At 50.6% G+C, this 18,334-nt stretch overlaps 1 protein-coding gene across 3 annotated transcripts; it reads left to right on the top strand.

Annotated features, from left to right (window-relative positions):
- The first annotated feature begins 325 nt into the window (after positions 1-325).
- Positions 326-17,600, top strand: heatr1 (HEAT repeat containing 1). 3 transcript variants are annotated; one of them, XM_080305769.1, is made up of 46 exons: positions 326-435; positions 1,284-1,326; positions 1,444-1,599; positions 1,686-1,902; positions 2,237-2,378; positions 2,469-2,570; positions 2,672-2,812; positions 2,894-3,105; positions 3,198-3,331; positions 3,404-3,485; positions 3,561-3,662; positions 3,829-3,946; positions 4,029-4,136; positions 4,301-4,399; positions 4,482-4,570; positions 4,648-4,844; positions 4,934-5,055; positions 5,214-5,411; positions 5,515-5,683; positions 5,763-5,911; positions 5,993-6,185; positions 7,087-7,259; positions 7,339-7,503; positions 7,775-8,014; positions 8,183-8,314; positions 8,437-8,540; positions 9,040-9,186; positions 9,529-9,668; positions 9,746-9,867; positions 11,920-12,048; positions 12,132-12,356; positions 12,451-12,580; positions 13,354-13,523; positions 13,596-13,648; positions 13,725-13,848; positions 13,986-14,126; positions 14,209-14,504; positions 14,588-14,738; positions 14,986-15,153; positions 15,663-15,797; positions 15,871-15,975; positions 16,062-16,218; positions 16,369-16,526; positions 16,643-16,801; positions 17,003-17,111; positions 17,431-17,600. In XM_080305769.1, exons 3-46 carry the CDS (start codon positions 1,458-1,460, stop codon positions 17,517-17,519), a joined length of 6,438 nt encoding a protein of 2,145 aa, XP_080161895.1. In that variant the 5' UTR covers positions 326-435; positions 1,284-1,326; positions 1,444-1,457; the 3' UTR covers positions 17,520-17,600. The 3 variants fall into 3 exon arrangements, with proteins under 3 accessions (XP_080161895.1, XP_080161896.1, XP_026033559.2); XM_080305770.1 differs by having other exon boundaries at positions 373-652; positions 9,529-9,647; XM_026177774.2 differs by having other exon boundaries at positions 373-652.
- Positions 17,601-18,334: the final 734 nt, after the last annotated feature.

Genomic DNA, 18,334 nt, shown 5'->3' with positions numbered 1-18,334 from the left:
TTTTTAAAGACTAATAATATAAATAGCTATTATTGTTATTATTTATATTATAAGAATAAATAATTATTTCATTATAATGTTGTGTTTTGTAAAATATGTAGAACCTTAAACCAAAATTAAATTATATTATGATCATAGAATCATTTTATTTTTCTCTGATTTTCGTTCAAGTTTTTTTGTACTTTTTATTAATTTCCATGTAAATTGATTCAGTTTTATTTATTTTAACTGAATATATTTGAATTTGATTTTAAAGCGTTTTTCTTCGGATTGTTAAAAACAAGTTTACGGAAGTAGATGGGGTGAATCATCTCGCGTCGTCATCAAAGATTGGGGGGGAAAAAAAGGAAAACATCCGGAGTGAACCGGATGTAGAAGGATCCCGGTCACGTCGAGCACCGTACGCACGTGTGTCGGTGCTGTTTGAGGACTCAGGTTTGAGTTTTGTGTTTTTTCGGTGAAATGTTGAAACGTTTGAAAGTGTTGGAGAGCCTTTGAGGCTTTTTGGATTTGACGCGTATTTCCGGTCACAGCGAGTTAATCTGTGACCCGATAAAAGCGCCGCGTGTTAGTGCGGGCGGAATAAGTCTAAACTCTCTGTGAGCTGCATGTAATCTGGATCGCTGACCGAAAAGAGTGCTCAGAAAGCGAGGTAACGTATAAGTCTCGAGTTATTGTACATGCAGAATTTCATTCAGAAAACGGCAGATTTAACGTTTCCGCTCATGTCAGGACGCGCCCACCCATGTAAACGTTTCATTAAAATCTGTATTTTAACAGAAGGCGATCTGGCTTTAAAGTCGGCTGTGATCGAGTTTGTCAGTAAACAACTTAAATATGATTTTCTGGCTTTTAAATAAATAATTCCGGAGTTTTTGTGGCTTTGATGTTGAAGAGTTAAATGGTGTAGAAACTTTGTTACTAACGCGCAGCTGCAGAGAAACCACGTTTCCCTGATTATTAACGGGCTCATCTGTCCCTTAAAAATACTTTAGATTTAAGATTTTTTGTTTAAAAGACAATGTAGCCCTGTGTAAAAGTGAGCTTAACTTTCACTTCTTCAGTCACTCTGAAATTCGTGAGGAAAAAAGTTATTATTCAGTTGTTTGGTTTTAATAGTTGTCTTTGCACAGCTGCTGTTCAATATGCTATTTCTGCTAATCACGTGTACCGTAATATTGATCCAACATGTAAATTTCAAACCTGCTGTTTCTGTGTTTGTGTGTGACCCTTTTTCATCTGCTGTGTAATTTACATTCCAAACTCCCTTTAAAAATCTGCAGATTTAAGGTTTCCCCCTTTAAGACAAACACGGAGAAAAAGGAGGTGATGTTGATTATTTTTTATTAAAGATTCATGTAACTGTTTTCCTGCTGTTTAAATAAAGTTTTGTGCAGAGGCCTCATACTGACATCAGAATTTGGCTGTTTTTGTGTCTGTCAGATTCATCGTACATCATGACGTCGTTAGCTCACCAGCTGAAGAGGCTGGCGCTGCCTCAGAGCGATGCCAACCTGCTGACCCGCAGTGAGGTCGCCTCGCTCCTCTTTGACCCCAAAGAGGCAGCGTCCATGGACAGGAGCACCTTCTACGCCCTCGGTGAGTCCCGCCCTCCTCTTCCTCTTCTCCTGTTCCAGCCCGTTTCCTCCCTGACCTTCATCCTGTCTGTCCTCTTCCTCGTGCAGGATGCACCGGGCTGGAGGAGCTACTGGGAATCGAGCCGGCATTCCTGGAGTTTCAGAGCACCCTGTTCAGTCCCGCCTCGACGACCCTGGAGCGCAGCATCCAATCCAAGGAGGTCAACAAGAAGCTGGATGCCGGCATCTCGCTCTTCCTCACCCGCCTCTGCCCATACTTCCTTCTCAAACCGGCTCACAAGTGCATCGAGTGGCTCGTTCACCGGTAAGCCGCTGAGGCGTCGCAGCTCAGTTATACAGAAAATGACACTTTGTGTTTGAACAGTGACTCATTAGATAAATGAAAAACAAACCAAAGTCCATTCAGAAAACTTCTGATTTAAGATTTCACTGGAGCAAACAGTCCTTCAGGAAACGGCAGCTTTAAGGCGCTGACGCCTCATTAACACATTTATAGCAATGCTGACGATTATTTTTCGTATTTAATTAGTCAAACAGATGTTTAACTAGATGAACCTTAAATGTGCACAGAAGCTCTCCTTCACACTCTGTTTCCTGTTTTATACTCGCGTGATGACTCCGTGTTTTCCCGTGTTCAGCTTCCACATCCAGCTGTACAATGCCGACAGCCTGCTCGCCTGCGCGCTGCCGTATCACGACACCAACGTGTTCGTCAGAGTCCTGCAGCTCCTGAAGATCAGCGACGCCACGAGTCGCTGGAACTGGCTGCGCGGCCTGCAGGTGGGTGACTCGCCTGAGCTGGAGCGCCTGTGAGGTCCGTCTGCTGATCAGAGTGACGTGAAATCGTTTTGTTTGTCGTTGTTTGTTCAGAAACCCGGCGTGCCGTTATCCAGAGGAACTCTCATCGCTCACTGCTACACTGACCTGAGCTTCATGGACTTCATCTGCAGCCTGGTGACCCGGTCCATCGAGGTGACCTCCCTGACCCCTCCTGTTACCTGTCGACGTCGCGGCGAGGCTCTCGGGACGCCTGCACAGTTACCTGCATTCACTGCTCTCCTTCTCCTCTGCAGGCGTATTCCGGACATTCGGGAAGTTGCTCCCAGCTCAGAGTCATCTTCTCTTTTTACGCCTGCACCATCGTCCCCGCCCTGGACGCCGTGGACAGAGTGTCCAACACCATCATCTCCAAGCTGCTGCCATACGTGCAGACGGTAACGTGCGCCATTATTCACATGACCCCGACCCGACAGGTGACGTGAGATTTAACCTCGCACATGTCGTTGCCTCCTCAGGGTCTGAAGTCGTCGCTTGCGGACTATAAAGCCGCCACCTACATGATCGTGTGCCAGCTGGCGGTGAAGGTGGTGATGGAGGCGAGCCTGGTGGACAGCCTCGCCGTGCACATCAGCAAGTCTCTGATCAAAGAGCCCGTCCTCGCCAAGGAGGGCGTGGGCTGCCTCATCGTGCTGCTGCAGAACCAGAAGGAGGGCGCCGTGGGGCCCAGGTAGGACAGACGCCGCCTGGTCGTGATGTTTCGGGCACGCTCTGTCCAGGCGTGACGTCCTCTCACCTGTCTGTTCCTTCTCGTGTGCTCAGAGCCGCCGGCCGTCTCTGCTCGATGGCGGCGCTGGTGCCGACGCTGCAGGTCATGGCGGCGGTTCACGACGTCAGCCCTCTGCTCCGCTACCTGCTGCCTCACCTGGTCCAAAGCGTGTTCATCAGCAGCTCAGGTGAGGCCTGCTGCATGTACGTCTAATGCTTTACAGCGCCGCAGGTGGAGTTGACCTGAGTTTGTGTCACAGGTGAGACGGACCGGCTCGCAGTGCTGGAGTCCATCCTGGAGTCCGTCCTGCTGACCAAAGACCTGGACCACACCGCGGCCCGGTAAGCCTCCTCTCAGCCGACCACGCAGCCAATCACGCGACACGTCTTCTCACTGCTGCCGTGTTTGTCCCGTAGGTTGCTGCTGGACGAGTATCTGAGTCAGAGCGAGCGCTCACCTGTAGAGCTGTCGGCCCTCGACCAGCGCCTGCTGCCTCTGGTGCGCCTGTTCGAGTCCAAGTACGTACGAGTAAATATTGTATAGTTCCTGGTTCAGCACAGGTGTCGCAGAACCGTGTTCAGGTAAACGAGTCTGCACGCAAACAGCAGTGAAAACATGGCCACCGGCCGCAGCTGTTCTGGGATACAGAGGGCGGAGCCGCGTTTAAGTTTTCTCCTCCATCAGGTACTGTGCAGCTCTGGACGGCGTCCTCGCAGGTCATGTGACCGACATCGGCAGCACGGCGCAGAAACGGCTCTTCCACCGGTTTCTGTCTTTGTCGCTGAGCAGCGGGAAACATCAGGTGAGCTACAAAACGGCGTCGCTCAGGTGAACTGTGGCGTCTTCGTCTCTCTGAGCTCACGGTCTTCCTTCTGCGTCGGCAGATTTTAGGCGACTCGGACACGTCGCTGCTGCTCAGCCTGAAACACCCTCAGCCGTCGGTCAGAGTCTCGGCCGTGGAGCGCCTGAAGGACCTTATCGCCGCTGGACAGGTAGACTTCCTGTTTAATCCTCTGTGTCTGTTTCATTCAGGTGAACTTTGACCTCTGAGGCAGGTGATTGTGTAGCTTTGGGGCGCCTCAGGGCTCTGCTCCGGGTCCTGAGCGGGCTGACATTTTTAACCACACATATTAAGGGTCGTGTTTCCTCTGAGCAGCAGCAGAGTCTGGATGACGACTTCCTGAAAGACGCCGTCACGGAGCGTTTGAAGGACGAATCGCCGGAGGTCGTAGCCGCCGCTCTCCAAGTCCTGGAGGTCAGTGAGACGATGGTTAACGGGTCTGATGGCGTTCTGCTTGATGGCGTTGTGGTTAATGGCGGTTTTCGTTGTGTTTCAGGTGGTGTTTGACGTTGTGGACCGCGAGGACGCCGTCTCGTGTCTGCTGTCTCTGCTGCACAGAGCCGATCTGCCGGAGGCTGAGCGATGGTCAGTGAAAGCTTATTTTCCCTGCTGTTAATGATGCCTTCATGAACCTCCTGTAAATCTGAGACTCCTTCCTCCAGGGTTCCCGTGCTGACAGAGGTGGTGCGTTTACTGTCCGACCCGCGGATGGGAAAGGGGCACGGCGAGCTGGTGACGAGGACGGGCTGGAGGCTGCTGCCGTTCCTGGTCGTCACCTCGACCCAGCTCGACCTCGCCCGCCGCATCGCCCGGTCCCCCCTCCTTGCCAATCACCCGCTCACCCTGAATTGGGCCCCAGGTAACAGACCCATTTCCTGTGGCGCTTTCACAATAAAAGCAGTTCTGTCCATCATTTCGTCAGTGTCTGAAACTTTTTGCATCACACAGAGCTCGATGACGTGACGAAGAGAAGCGTTGAGCCCGACTTTGTGGGTGTGGCCAACGAGCGGCTGGTCTCCACGCTGACAAAGAACCTGGCGAACATGGAGCACTTCTCCAGGCGCGACGCGGTGAGTTCAGACGCCTTTCCTCGTGTCGCTCACGTGAACGTTTTCAAGCATGAACGTGTCTGAGTCACGAGGCAGCCATGCTGTTGGGACTACTTTCAGCAGCGGACTGATCTGTTGTGAGTCTGTCAGCTGATGGTTTCCGTGTGTGTCGCGCTCAGCTGGAGAACCTCGCCGTGCTGGTGGAGCAGCAGCGACGCTCCAGCCTCAGGGAGCGCGCGGCGTTCCTGGTGCTGACCCGGACGCTGCTGCTTGGTCTGGGCGAGCTGAGCGAGACGCAGCACCTGCTCACCGCTCAGAGGGTCTACGCGCTCCTGGAGCGCCCCCTGCTGGAGGTCGTGAGGAGCGACGCGTCACAGGTCGGTCGGCCTTTAACATCCATAAACACAAAGTTAAACAGAGCCCGCTTGCACTGAGGATCGTCGGCGACGTGTTTTGATGGATGGTGTTGGTTCTGAACAGGAAGCTGAGCGTCCCGTCTTCGTGCCTACCTCCTTCTCTGAGGCGGCGGCGCTCTACCTAAGCAGGTGTGCGCAGGGACAGCAGCCGGACGCAGAGTACGGCTTCGTCCTCGTCGCTCTGCTCCGAGACTTAATTTCCTGCCTCAAGTGTCACGACGCCTCCTTCAAAGGTAAAATCTCCCAGAGCAGGTGAGAGCTGAGGTAGAAGAGGGAACCGGTCAGCTGACTGGTCACATGATTGTCTTCCAGGGGCGGCGTGGTGGAACCCAGAGAAGCTCGACACAAACACCTGCTGTTACCTGGGTCTGATCTGCCGCCTGTTCAGCATAATCATGAGCGGCGCCGCCGAGGGAGCGACGGCTGACAGCTTCAGAGAGCTGATGAAGCTGCTCGTCCAGGTATGACATCATTTCCTGTGAGCAGACATGATGTTTCAGCGTGATGGAGCGAGCCGCTAACCTGAGAAACCGTCACCTCAGGTCCACCTGCGCGAACCGAGCGTGCTCTTCAGGTTCCTGTGCATGCTGTGGGGATACACCAGTAACCATGGAGACCAGCTGGATGCGAAGGTGGGCGCCGTCCTGCAGACACGGGCACTGTATATGGGCGGAGCTCTGCTGAGCACCCAACCCGCCTCCAAGCTGAAGGAGCTGGCGGCCGCCAACTCACCAGGTGAGATTTACAAAAATAGAAAAAAGAAAAATGTAACAAATCTTTTAAAAAGGTCGATTCAGGTAAACAAACCTCAAACTAACGTTTCATGAAACGTCCGAAGTTTGGAAGACGCGCTGATGACGTACGAGGTTATTAAAACAAATGTGTGTGCGTGTGCGTGTGCGTGTGCGTGTGTGTGTGTGTGTGTCTGTGTCTGTGTGTCTGTGTGTGTCTGTGTGTGTGTGTGTCTGTGTCTGTGCGTGTGTGTGTGTGCGTGTGTGTGTGCGTGTGTGTGTCTGTGCGTGCGTGTGTGTGCGTGTGTGTGTGCGTGTGTGTGTCTGTGCGTGTGTGTGTGTGCGTGTGTGTGTGTGCGTGTGTGTGTGCGTGTGTGCGTGTGTCTGTGCGTGTGTGTCTGTGCGTGTGTGTCTGTGTGTGTGTCTGTGTCTGTGCGTGCGTGTGTGTGCGTGTGTGTGTGTGCGTGCGTGTGTGCGTGCGTGTGTGCGTGCGTGTGTGTGTGCGTGTGTGTGTGTGCGTGTGTGCGTGTGTGTGTGTGTGCGTGTGTGCGTGTGTCTGTGCGTGTGTGTCTGTGCGTGTGTGTCTGTGCGTGTGTGTCTGTGTGTGTGTCTGTGTGTGTGTCTGTGTGTGCGTGTGTGTCTGTGTGTGTGTCTGTGTCTGTGCGTGCGTGTGTGTGCGTGTGTGTGTGTGCGTGCGTGTGTGTGTGCGTGTGTGTGTGCGTGTGTGTGTGCGTGTGTGTGTGTGCGTGTGCGTGTGTGCGTGTGTCTGTGCGTGTGTGTCTGTGCGTGTGTGTCTGTGTGTGTGTGTGTGTGTGTGTGTGTGTGTCTGTGTGTGTGTCTGTGTGTGTGTCTGTGTGTGCGTGTCTGTGTGTGTGTGTGTGTGTGTGTGTGTCTGTGTCCCTCAGTCGTCCCGTCTCTGCTCTGCTGTCTCACGTCTCCTGTTCGGGAGGTCCGGAGGGCGGCGCTCAGCGTCCTGCAGAGCCTATCGGCAGCCAACACGTCCCCCTTCCAGCCAATCACAGAGAAGCTCCTGTCGACATCAGAGGAGATCGCCGCCGACCCGTCCTACCTCAGCACGGTGAGGACTCTGAAACAGCTGATTGGTTTAAATCTGGACTTCCTGTATTTGTTGTTCTGATTTCCTGTTTTGCCCGCAGGTTCTCGGCGTGCTGCACGATGAGTCCTCATCCAGTAAAGCGAAGCCGCAGCAGAAGAAGCTGGCGGCGGCGATGCAGCTGCTGGTGAGGAGCATTCAGAGTCCGAGCTGCCCGTCATACATCGCCGCCGCCCTGCTGAGAGCGCTGAGCGAGGTCAACGGACAGGTGAGTGGGCGGGACCCCGTCTGAAACGGAGGATTCGCCGCTGACGTCTTTGTTTTAGAGCCGGACTCAGATTGGCGATCTTTGAAGCTGAACGGTTTCCATTTCCTGGTGTGTCGTGTTTGATGGCGGCGTTATCGTGAGCGCCGTGACGCACAGCCAGAGAGAAGCATTGTTGGTGCTGTTATCTAACCTCAGTCTGATCATGTCGTCCTCGTCTAAAGAGCCATGCTTTGTGTCTCCTTTGACCTCTTCGTCCTCCTCCTCCTCTCAGTCAGAGCTCTCCAGCCTGCTTCCTGTCCTCGATCGCCTCCTGGAGACCGGCCCCGACACGCCCGCCCTGCTGCAGGCCGAGGCGCAGCTCCTGCAGCTGGTCCTGGGGAAGTACAACGAGGCGTCGGCGCCCCTGCTGGCCAAAGACCAGAACTGCCTGGACCTGTTCATCAGAGCTCTGAAGACCTCCACGCAGCAGCACGCTGGCATCCCGAGCTGCCAGATCATCGCTCTGGAGCAGGTCAGGAGGACAAATCCACCAATCGGGGGACGGGGACTAACCCTACCCGAGTGCACGCTCACAGTGATGCTGTCCATCTTTTATTCAGTCTTTACTTCAAACCCAGATTAAAGTCTGAGTGACGGGTGATGATTTAACGTGTTCAGACGTCTCTGCGTGTTCCTGCAGATCACAAAGCCCTTCTTCTCCGCCCTCGCGGACGAGGCGGTGCAGCAGAAGCTGCTGTCGGCCATGTTTGACCTGCTGGTGGAGAGCAGGAGTCCGGCGGTGGCCAACACCATCAGCAGCGTCTTCAAAGCGGTGAGCCGAGATCGTCTGCTCAACATTTTTCTTTCTCGTGAAAGAAGAAAGATGGCTGATAGTGAAACGGTCGTTTGTTTGGGGATGAATCGCTGAACGTTTGACCTTTGCGTTCGCCTCAGGTCGTCGTTGACTGTCAGCTGCTGGCCAATGAGCTCGCTCCTCCAGAAAAACCCAAAGTCAGCGTGACGGTGCAGCAGACCCGGCGGAGCCGACTGTCGCAGAGGTATTTGCGCCCTGAAGCGTTCCTGAGGTCACGTGATCGGACCAGTTTCCCTTCAGACTGAAAACAACGAATCAAATTAATAGTTGTAGGCGGATCATTCTGTGCAACGCGACACGAAGATTTGCTCCTGTGCTTATTTACTGATTTTGATGACGATCTGCTTGAAAACAATGTTGTAGTTCAGGGTTGACTCTGATGGTGGCGCTGTTGTCTCGTTTCTCGTCCTTCCATTTTAATGATGTAATTATTGAACTGAAGTTGATAGAAATGAGTTAAACCGGCTGACGTCAGCTGTTTACCGCCCGTGCAGCCTGCGGGCCCCGATCTGCACTTTCACCCTGTAACAGGTCTGATTTCCTTCTGATAGTTTCAGGACGAATCCCGACAATCTAGAACATTTCAGCTTTTAGTTGAGCCACAATTTTCCAGAAGCAGCCTCAGTCTGAAAGCGTGGCGCGTCCACGATGAGTGATCGGTGTGAACCGCTGCGTGTGTTCAGGAAACCTCAGGAGAGCAGCGGTGCGGCTCCAGAGGGGGGCGCTGTGTCGTGGCGGAGAGTCACTCTGATCCTGGAGCTGCTGCAGCACAAGAAGAAAGTGAAGAGAGCCCAGGTGTTGGTGCCGGTTCTGTTCTCGCTGCTCGCCAGGTAACATGACAGGAAACGCCACATCCTACAGTTTCTCATGTTTTGTCATTTCATCTAAACTGAAAGAAGAATGAAGGCTGTAGTAAAGTCCTCATTAGGACTTCGTGTGGATTTGATCCGTGTTTGGAGTCGTGTGGAAGTGGAAGCAGGATTTTGACTCCGGGATGCAGAGAGGTCCAATCTGAAAGTGGAGTTTTTTCTTCTTCTGTTTGTTTATTTAAGACAGGAGTAACAAAAAGATGAAAAATCGATCGATAGAATTTTATTTCAAACATGGAAATGCAACTGAAGTAACAAAAGAAAAACAAACACTTGAGTAATAATAACTCCGTCTGTCGTCAGGAGCATGGAGCCGTGCTCCGATGAGAACGCCAACACGGAGTACACCAAGCAGCTGCTGCTCAGCTGCCTGCTCAACATCTGCCACAAACTGGCTGCAGGTGGAGGAGCTGTGGCTGCAGGTGGAGGAGCTGTGGCTGCAGGTGGGTGTCAGAGGAGGATGATGAAGGTGTGTGTGTGTGTGTTTGTTGCCTCACTGCGCTCTCCTCGCTCTGTGCAGACGTCCTGGATGAAGACAAGTTCAGCGTGGAGCTGGTGGTTCAGTGCATCCGAACGTCCGACGTGCCGCAGACTCACCACCACGCCCTGCTGCTGCTGGGCACCGCCGCCGCCATCTTCCCCGTGAGAGCTCCACCTCCTCTTCTGTCTGTCCACTACCACCTTCGCTCTTCCTCCTCCGTCTCTGTTTGCAGCTGAGAGTTTTATGTCACTGATACAAAGAGCGGTCTAAGTCCCGCCCCCTGAGACTGAAGCTCCTCTGCACGTCTGTGATGACATCATGGCGGCAGAAGTGTTTGTTTAAATCAGGGGCAACCTGTCTGATGATGAGTGCATCTAAACGTTCCTCAGAAGCCAGTGTGCCGTATGATGCATTGGCATTAAATGTAATAACGCTCTATATGAACAGTTACACACGTTATAGGATCATATTTGTTCACAGATGTTTGCAGCTGTCAGCGAATAGTTATCAGATAGTTTGAAACAAAAAAGACTTTTTATCCACAACAGCAAATGCAAATGCAATTTATGGTCTCCTCACAACAATGATAGGAAAAATAAACGGGGCCAATATGGCATGTTTGTTAACACAGAGACACACATGTTACTGTGATCTTTGGGCTCCCACTCAGACACACAGGTCTCCCAGTGTCCAGCATTCAGAGGCTGCCTGAGGACTCATGTGGGAGAAAACCTGCTCACACAGACATGTGGAGCCAAACACTGTCAGTAAGGCCTCTGCAATGTCCTGAAGAGTTAAACTTGTCAGGTAGTGACGTCCAGCAGGTGAACATGCAGCTCCATGAACACGCACAGCTGTGGGTTCCAGCTGCCCCCCTCTCCCTGTTAATGCCCTACCTGCCCCCCCGGCAACACTTTGCTAGACCCGCCCCTGCACAGTCACCAGCTGTCAGCTGCTTAGAAAAGGATCCTGGTGTTATTTGTCTCCCAGAAACAGTTCATAACTTCAACTCATCCATGTCACCTAAAAGGTAAACCTGTTTCTCCATCACAGCTCTGATGGTTCAGTAAGGACATCTCCTGGTTTCATCTTCATGTTTCCCTCTCACCACATATCCAAACCAACATCATGACCAGCAGCTTTACAGCTGTGGCTCCAGCAAACATCAGCTGATACTAGAAATTAATATTAAATACATTCTAACAACAGCTGATCAAGCTTAAACGTGCTGCTGTTGTTTAGCGCGACATCTGCTGGTTTCTTCTTTCTGGCACAAAGTGGGCGATAAACAAACAAGAGAGCCGATCAGCTGATCACTGATCACTTTCATGATTGAAGTAGCAACAGGAGAGGGAGGGGGGAGAATGAGAGGAGAAGAGGCACGGTTGGCAGCTACTAACTAACCTTATGAATAAAATAAAGCTCACTATCAGTAACATCATAGCACCACCCAGCTGTATAGAAACTCCGTCATGCTAGCTAGTAGCAGTACGAGTTATTGTAACTGACTGTAAAAAGTCAGCACAACGAAAATAAACTAAACTTGGTTCATATCTGACCCAGATAGACTGCAGCTCATAACTTCTTACCTGGAGTTCAGTTCACCGCCTCGGGTCTCTGCTCCTCCTGCCTCCCCTCCCTTCATCCACCTGCTGGCCTCTGTGGAAGCTCCGCCACAGCCACCAGCAAACAACTGAGTTATTTTTACACATCGACCTGCATCTGGACAATCCACCACCTTTAATACCGTTGCAAAAAAAAAACATCATCGGCCCATAAAAGCGAAAAATCACGCCCGGTATATCCGATGGCCAGTCCCGCTATGTCGTGCCATCAGTTAACCCTTCGCGTGCCTGGTTTAAACAAACGAAAAAATATTGATGTCCTGATGGATATGGAGGACCAATGTAGCCAACATTTTAAACAAATATTAGACTATTGTTTCTTATTTTTTTTATTTTTACTTTTAATTATAATTTAATGAACCCAAAGAAGGAAACACGAGAAGCAGTTAGTGATGCAGTTACAGCAACTGATACAAATAAAAGAAATAAAGCAGTAATTTTGATTTTTGGTACGTTTAGTATCAGGTTTGTTTTAGAAGAGAAGAATTAAAGGAAAGAAATTAATCAATAATAAATAAATATGGGAATTAAAATAAACAACATTTATTTAATAGCAAGAAAACAAACGCGTTCGTGTTCCTCCTGCAGGAGAAAGTCCTCCACAACATCATGCCCATCTTCACCTTCATGGGCGCCAGCATCATGCGGCTGGACGACACCTACAGCTTCAGAGTCATCGACAAGACGGTGCAGATGGTCATACCTGCTCTGATCCAGGTGAGGCGGCGATGGAGCCGACAAACATGCCCGTTATACACGAGTGGCGTGGCAATAACTCTTCCTCGCTCCTCCTCCAACAGGCCCAGCAGCTTTCTGATGGAAGTTCCGCCTCTCACGTGATGGCTGTGGTGACGAAGATCATGCACGTGTTTGCTGACGCGCTCCCCCACGTGCCCGAGCACCGGCGGCTGCCAATCCTGTTTCAGCTGGTGACCACGCTGGGTCCCGCCCGTTTCCTCTGGGTCCTAATGCTGCTCCTGTTCAAGCTGCACGCCACACAGAGCGCCGGCTCCACCAGCGAGAAGGTAACAATCGCCTGCTTCTGTTTCTTCGGAGTTTAGCGCGTCGTTTCGTGTCTCTGCGTGTTTAACGTAGTTTATTTTGTGTTTTCGTGAGCAGGATGCGGCGCTGGAGCGAGACGTGGACTTTTGGATTTCTCTGTGCTGTCAGTTTGACATCAGCGATCAGCTGACCTCGCTCATCAACATCCTGAACTTCCTGCTGCAGCTGCCAGACGACAAAGAGGATGGTAAAACAAAACGAAAGTTTTACATCATCAATAACATAATCATGTTTTGTATGGAGGACTGTAAGTGCCAAATCGAAAGAAAAAAGTGATAACAATTGTATTTTTAAAATGTGAAACTGACTCCTTTCAGAATTATTTCCTTTGTTATGATTCGTCTATCAGTTTACTTCATTTACATTTTAATTAATATTAATGAGAATCCCTTACTATCACAATACGCTCCGAGTGTTTCATTTGGCAGATTTTTACTGTTACAGATGAAACACCCAGGAGCCAATCATCTGTCTTTCATTAAAGTAATAGATTAAAAATACAATGTTTAAAATAATGAACATCAAGGTAAATTAAAATATTTGCTGCTTTTATTTCTGACTCAAATTTTAGACATTTATTTTAAATTTAAGAAGAGAGGATGATATAAACGAATAACTATAAATAAAGTAAAATACTGGACTTGAAGAAACAGGTAAATTATTAAGAAAGGAAACAGAAATGTTACCACAAAGAACAATGGCTATGAAAACATGTATATAAAAGTAAATATGGTTTAAAAAAAATAACAATTTGAATTTCTTTCATTTAAAATTTAGGAAATTGAATTTAAATTGAAACATAAATAAACTAATTTGTATAAAGTACATGAGTTAATCCAAATTGAATAAATATTTGATATTTAGAATGAATGACTCTATATAGTCATTAATTCTATATATAGAGTTTTGGCGTGTTTGGCCCTCCGTAGTCTGATGGACTTCTGGGTTTGTCTTGTGTAGCTCCAGTGAAACGGCCCGCCGCCCGGCGAGGAGCGAAGAAGGAGGAGGAAAAGGTGGAGGAGCTGATCTTCAGCGTGGATGCTCACGGCGGCAAAGAGCTGCGACACTTCAAGTTCCTCTCCGTGTCATTCGCGGCTCAGCTGCTCGGCTCAGCGAGCTTCATCGGGAAGGTGGGCGACTGAAGGTCAGGCGGTAAGGAGCGCGCTCAGTGCGACAACAATAAACGTTTGATTTTGTTTCAGGTCGCGGACAACGACGATGACATAGACGCATCTCTACAGCCACTGCAGCAGAGGTGAGTGATGCTGTGATGTCACGTTGTTATGTGAGCGTTTGGTGGCGTTGAAGGTGATGTCATGTTCGTGTTTCAGGCTGCTGGAGGACATCCTGCGCTACATCCACAGCATCGCTCGCTGTGTGGAGGAGAACGCCGACAAACCCACCGCCAAGTTCTGGCGAGTTCTGCTGAATAAAGCCTACGACGTACTGGACAAGGTTTGAATCCAGTTTTATTTAAACTCTTCTCGTTAACATTAACAGCAGGTCCTCCACCGTTAACCTCAGTTTCTTCTCCTGCTGCTGGAGTGAAAGCCGCCCTGCAGAGGCGCTCTAACCTGCTCACCTTTGTTCAGGTGAACGCGCTGCTGCCCACGGACACCTTCATCACGGTGATGAGGGGCCTGATGGGAAACGAGCTGGCATCGGTCAGGAGGAAGGCCATGGACCTGCTCAACAACAAACTGCAGCACAGAACACAGTGGGATGCACAGCAGGTAACAGGAAGTCATGTCAGAGTTCTCCGCAGAGCGTGTTTTGGGTATGAAACGATGACATCAACTTCCTGTCTGCCCTCAGGTTACCGTGCTCCTCCAGCTGATCGGCGACCTGCTGAACATTGTGGGCAAAGATCACAGGAAGGTCGTGGACGGAGCGGAGCAGGCCATCAACCGCCAGACGGCGCTCTTCAGCCTCAAGCTGCTCTGTCGCAGTTTTGGGTCCGACCACCATGAGACGTTCGTGCCCGTGCTGTTGCAAACCGTGGAGCTCGTCGCGGCGGCAGAGGAGGAGAAGAACGTGATGGGCAGCGCTCTGCTCTGCATCGCCGAGGTGGTCAGCACACTGAAGGCCCTCGCCATCCCGCAGTTACCCAGGTCTGTCATGCCCGTCCTTCACCCTCACACGACAAGGTGGGGAAGCCGCCCTCCAGTCAGCTGACGCGTGTTTGTTTCCGCAGGTTGATGCCAGCCATACTGCACGCGCTCCAAAACAGGAAGGAGCTTCTGACCAACGAGATCTACCTGCTGAGCGCCGTCACTGCCCTGCAGCGGGTCACAGAGACGCTGCCACACTTCATCAGCCCATACCTGCACGACGCCACCTTACAGGTAACGCCGCCCCGCGAGCACTGCATCAGAAAAACAAAACAAAGGTTATAAAGGATTGCGGTGGAGCTGTGCTTTGATTGGATCGTGCTGTGCGCTCTTCCTAGCGCCTCGTTTTTTTCATCTGAAATGGTACGGCTCGATGTCGCTGCTGCTTTGAGGAGACGTGCTGATTGGTCCCAGCTCACCTGGAGTGTGACGCGAGTGTCACAGGGATTCTATTATTCGTTATTCCTCTTCGTTCTTGCAGGTGTGTCGGCTGACCCGGCTGATGGAGACTTCGTCCTCCTCCTCCTCCTCCGCCCAGCTCTCCATCCGTCTCGCCTCTCTGAGGAGCACCCTTGCCACCAAACTGCCCCCCAGGGTCCTACTGCCCACCATTAGCAGGTGCTACAACACTATGGTGGTCGATAAGAAGGTGAGAGTCGAGCTTCAGGTGTGTTTACTGTTTTCTACTGAAGGAGTAAAGTTCAAAGTTTGTGTGTGCGCCTTGGCTTAAAGTTTTCCAGAATGATCCAAAGACACTTGCTCTGATTATTGGAGTCAGTCGTTTAAAATGGCTCCACGAGAACAAATCAAACATCCACCGAAATGTGGAATCAGGGACTTAAAATCCCAAATTCTCACGCTGAGCTTCGTTAAATGTCTAAAATCAAACAGCAGCAGTAATATCCTGTAATTTAATGTTTTCGTGCTTCAAGCCAGAAAAAACGTTAAAAGTAGAAATCAGCGCTAAACGGTCATCGGCGTCAAATCCCGCTCTGAGGTTCCCGCTCTGAGGTTCCCGCTCTGAGGTTCCCGCTCTGAGGTTCCCGCTCTGAGGTTCCCGCTCTGAGGTTCCCGCTCTGAGGTTCCCGCTCTGAGGTTCCCGCTCTGAGGTTCCCGGTGGTTTTCAGCTGTTAACGTCTTGTTGTCATTTCCCCGCAGAGTCAGCTGGGGGCGCTGCTGAGCATCCTGAAGGAGCACATCGCTCACATGGAGAAAGACCAGCTCAGCTTCCACCAATCAGAGCTCACCACCTTCTTCCTCACCGCACTCGACTTCCGCTCCGAGCATTGCCAGGTCCGCTCAGCTGGTGATTGAGTAGATGTACTTAGATTACTTTACCTTTCTCACGCGTCTCTTTTGTCTTCAGGGCGATCTGGAGAAGACGGCGCAGGTCGAGGGCTGCGTGATCGACTGCCTGATCGCCATGGTGATGAAGCTGTCAGAGGTCACATTCAGGCCGCTCTTCTTCAAGGTAACGCCGCCGTGCCTAGGATTCAGCCGCCGCCCCAGTTTCCCGCCGTGTGGCGATAACTGTGTGTCTGTGCGTCTGTCCCGCAGCTCTTCGACTGGAGCAAATCGGAGCGTAAAGATCGTCTGCTGACTTTCTACCGGCTGTCCGACCGCATCGCCGACCGCCTCAAAGGACTCTTCGTGCTGTTCGCAGGAAACCTGGTGAAACCATTCGCAGACCTGCTGACACAAACCAACAGCACAGGTCTGACCTCATCCACAACTTTTCTCTTTTTATAGATTTTCAACTGTAAATTGTTACATTTATCTAAATGTTAATATTTAAACAGCTGTTTGTTGGTAAAGCAGCTGTTTCCCAGCTGTCCAAGCTTGACGGTGCTTTTGCTTCTTGCAGAGTCGCTGCTCTTCGACTCCGAGGACGATGGCGAGGAGAAGAGCTGCCTGCTGCTGCAGTACGTCCTCGACTGCCTCCACAAGACCTTCCTGTACGACTCGCAGCGTTTCCTGAGCCGCGAGCGAGGCGACGCCCTGCTGAGCCCGCTCGTAGACCAGGTGAGGTGCAGACACTTCAGAGGGTGTAATATTTCTCCAAAACTGCATGACTCCACCCGCTGGGCGTGGTTTCATTGGTGACATTGAACTTGAATGGTTTCTGTGTTTGTGTCCAGCTGGAGAATCGAGTCGGTGGCGAGCAGCGATACCAGCAGCGCGTCACCCAGCACCTGGTGCCCTGCGTCGGGCAGTTTGCTGTGGCGATGGGCGACGACTCGCAGTGGAAGACCCTCAACTATCAGATCCTCCTGAAGACCAGGCACTCTGACACCAAGGTAAGGCCACCTGCACAGCTGACCGGCTCCCCTGAGCCCCGAGCGACGCCTGGAAGGCGCAGAGAAGTCGGTCAAGCTTCACTCTGACGCTGCCTGATCTCAGCCAGGCAGAGTTAATTAATGGTAATACAAAGAGTTTTAAATTAGACTCTGTGTTGGTGTTAGTTATTGACTCAGCAGCTTCCTCCTCCTCCTCCACAGGTGCGTTTCTCCTCTCTGCTGATGCTCATGGAGGTGGCGTCCAAACTGAAGGAGAACTACATGGTGCTGCTGCCGGAGACCATCCCCTTCCTGGCTGAGCTCATGGAGGGTGAGGCGCACACACAGACACCGCTCATATTAACTGTTGGCTCTAAGATGTAATGTAGCTGTCGGCCACAAGAGGGCAGCACATCTCTGACAAGAGAAAACCTCTAGATCCAGATGTTTCAGAATAAAAGCATGACAGATGAAACGTATTTTCACCATCATGGAGAAATATCAGTAAAGGTTCAGATAAAATACGACATCAGAGATGATAAGATGCAAACAGAATGCAGTAAAATATCACATTCGTGTTTCAGTGGAGCTTCGCTCCACCTGTGAGGCCAGGTAACGGCGTAGGCTCAAACCTGCCGTTTGTTTTGCAGACGAGTGTGAAGAGGTGGAGCTGCAGGTCCAGAAGGTGATCCAGGAGATGGAGAACATCCTGGGAGAGCCGCTGCAGAGCTACTTCTAACACGCACGCTGGTGTGAAGCTTCAGCACAAACATAAATATTCTGTTTTTGATGTAAGAAGTAATAAAACATTTGTGTCAAATCTGCTTTTTATTTACTCTGAACCTGTTTAAAGAAGGTGACATGAGTCACGCGTGGACACTGATCGCAAATCATTCCTGCTGGGCAGCGGCATCTATGGAAGCCTGCTGATGCCAACTGAATGAAACAGCTGACAGCCGTCATCAGTAACACCACTTTAAGGTTACCATGGTGATGATGTTTCAACAGGTGTCCACCTGCTTTAAAAATCACGAGTGTCCCAGATGTTTGTCCACAGCTCTGTGGTTTCCAGGTGTTACAGATGTGTCGGTGAAGCGAGGTAAAAAGAAACGCAGCGTTTCTGCTCAAACTCCTGGGTCAAGTTTAAAGGCCGGCTTGAGGACACTCATCTCACTCAGACGATTCTGGATCATAAAGGTTGGATCTGCTGGTTTTGGGGAGACCGCACTGGAAGGAAAGAGTTTTCCTGTGAACACTGTGGCTCTCTGACCATTTAACCCTGTCATGCATGAATTGTGACAAATTCAATCAGGATTCTTAAGTGTTTTTATTCATCTTTTCCTGCCTGTAGTTGAATAAAAACACTTAAGAATCCTGATGTTATTTATTTTTATTCATCTTCAGGAAGGAAAAGATGAATAAAAATACTTAAGAGTTAAATAACAGTAATTACAATGAAACACAACATACAGCTGTAGTAACAATAAACGTCCAGTGGGTGGCAGAGTGGAGTGACCCATCAGTGTCCAATGCAGTGGTTTATGTGCAGGTATA

Source organism: Astatotilapia calliptera, chromosome 8, assembly GCF_964374335.1.
Source record: "Astatotilapia calliptera chromosome 8, fAstCal68.1, whole genome shotgun sequence".
NCBI lineage: Eukaryota > Metazoa > Chordata > Actinopteri > Cichliformes > Cichlidae > Astatotilapia > Astatotilapia calliptera.
The sequence above is the reverse complement of the archived record's forward strand: the minus strand, read 5'-3'. Positions and strand labels throughout refer to the sequence as shown.

What these genes read in the sequence shown, in the direction of transcription:
- heatr1 (XM_080305769.1), top strand. Translation starts at nt 1,458, where the DNA reads ATGACGTCGTTAGCTCACCAGCTGAAGAGGCTGGCGCTGCCTCAGAGC. An exon ending in ACTTCTCCAGGCGCGACGCG is followed by an intron (nt 5,056 to 5,213) that starts GTGAGTTCAGAC and finishes TGTCGCGCTCAG; the next exon opens with CTGGAGAACCTCGCCGTGCT. An exon ending in CACAGTGGGATGCACAGCAG is followed by an intron (nt 14,127 to 14,208) that starts GTAACAGGAAGT and finishes GTCTGCCCTCAG; the next exon opens with GTTACCGTGCTCCTCCAGCT.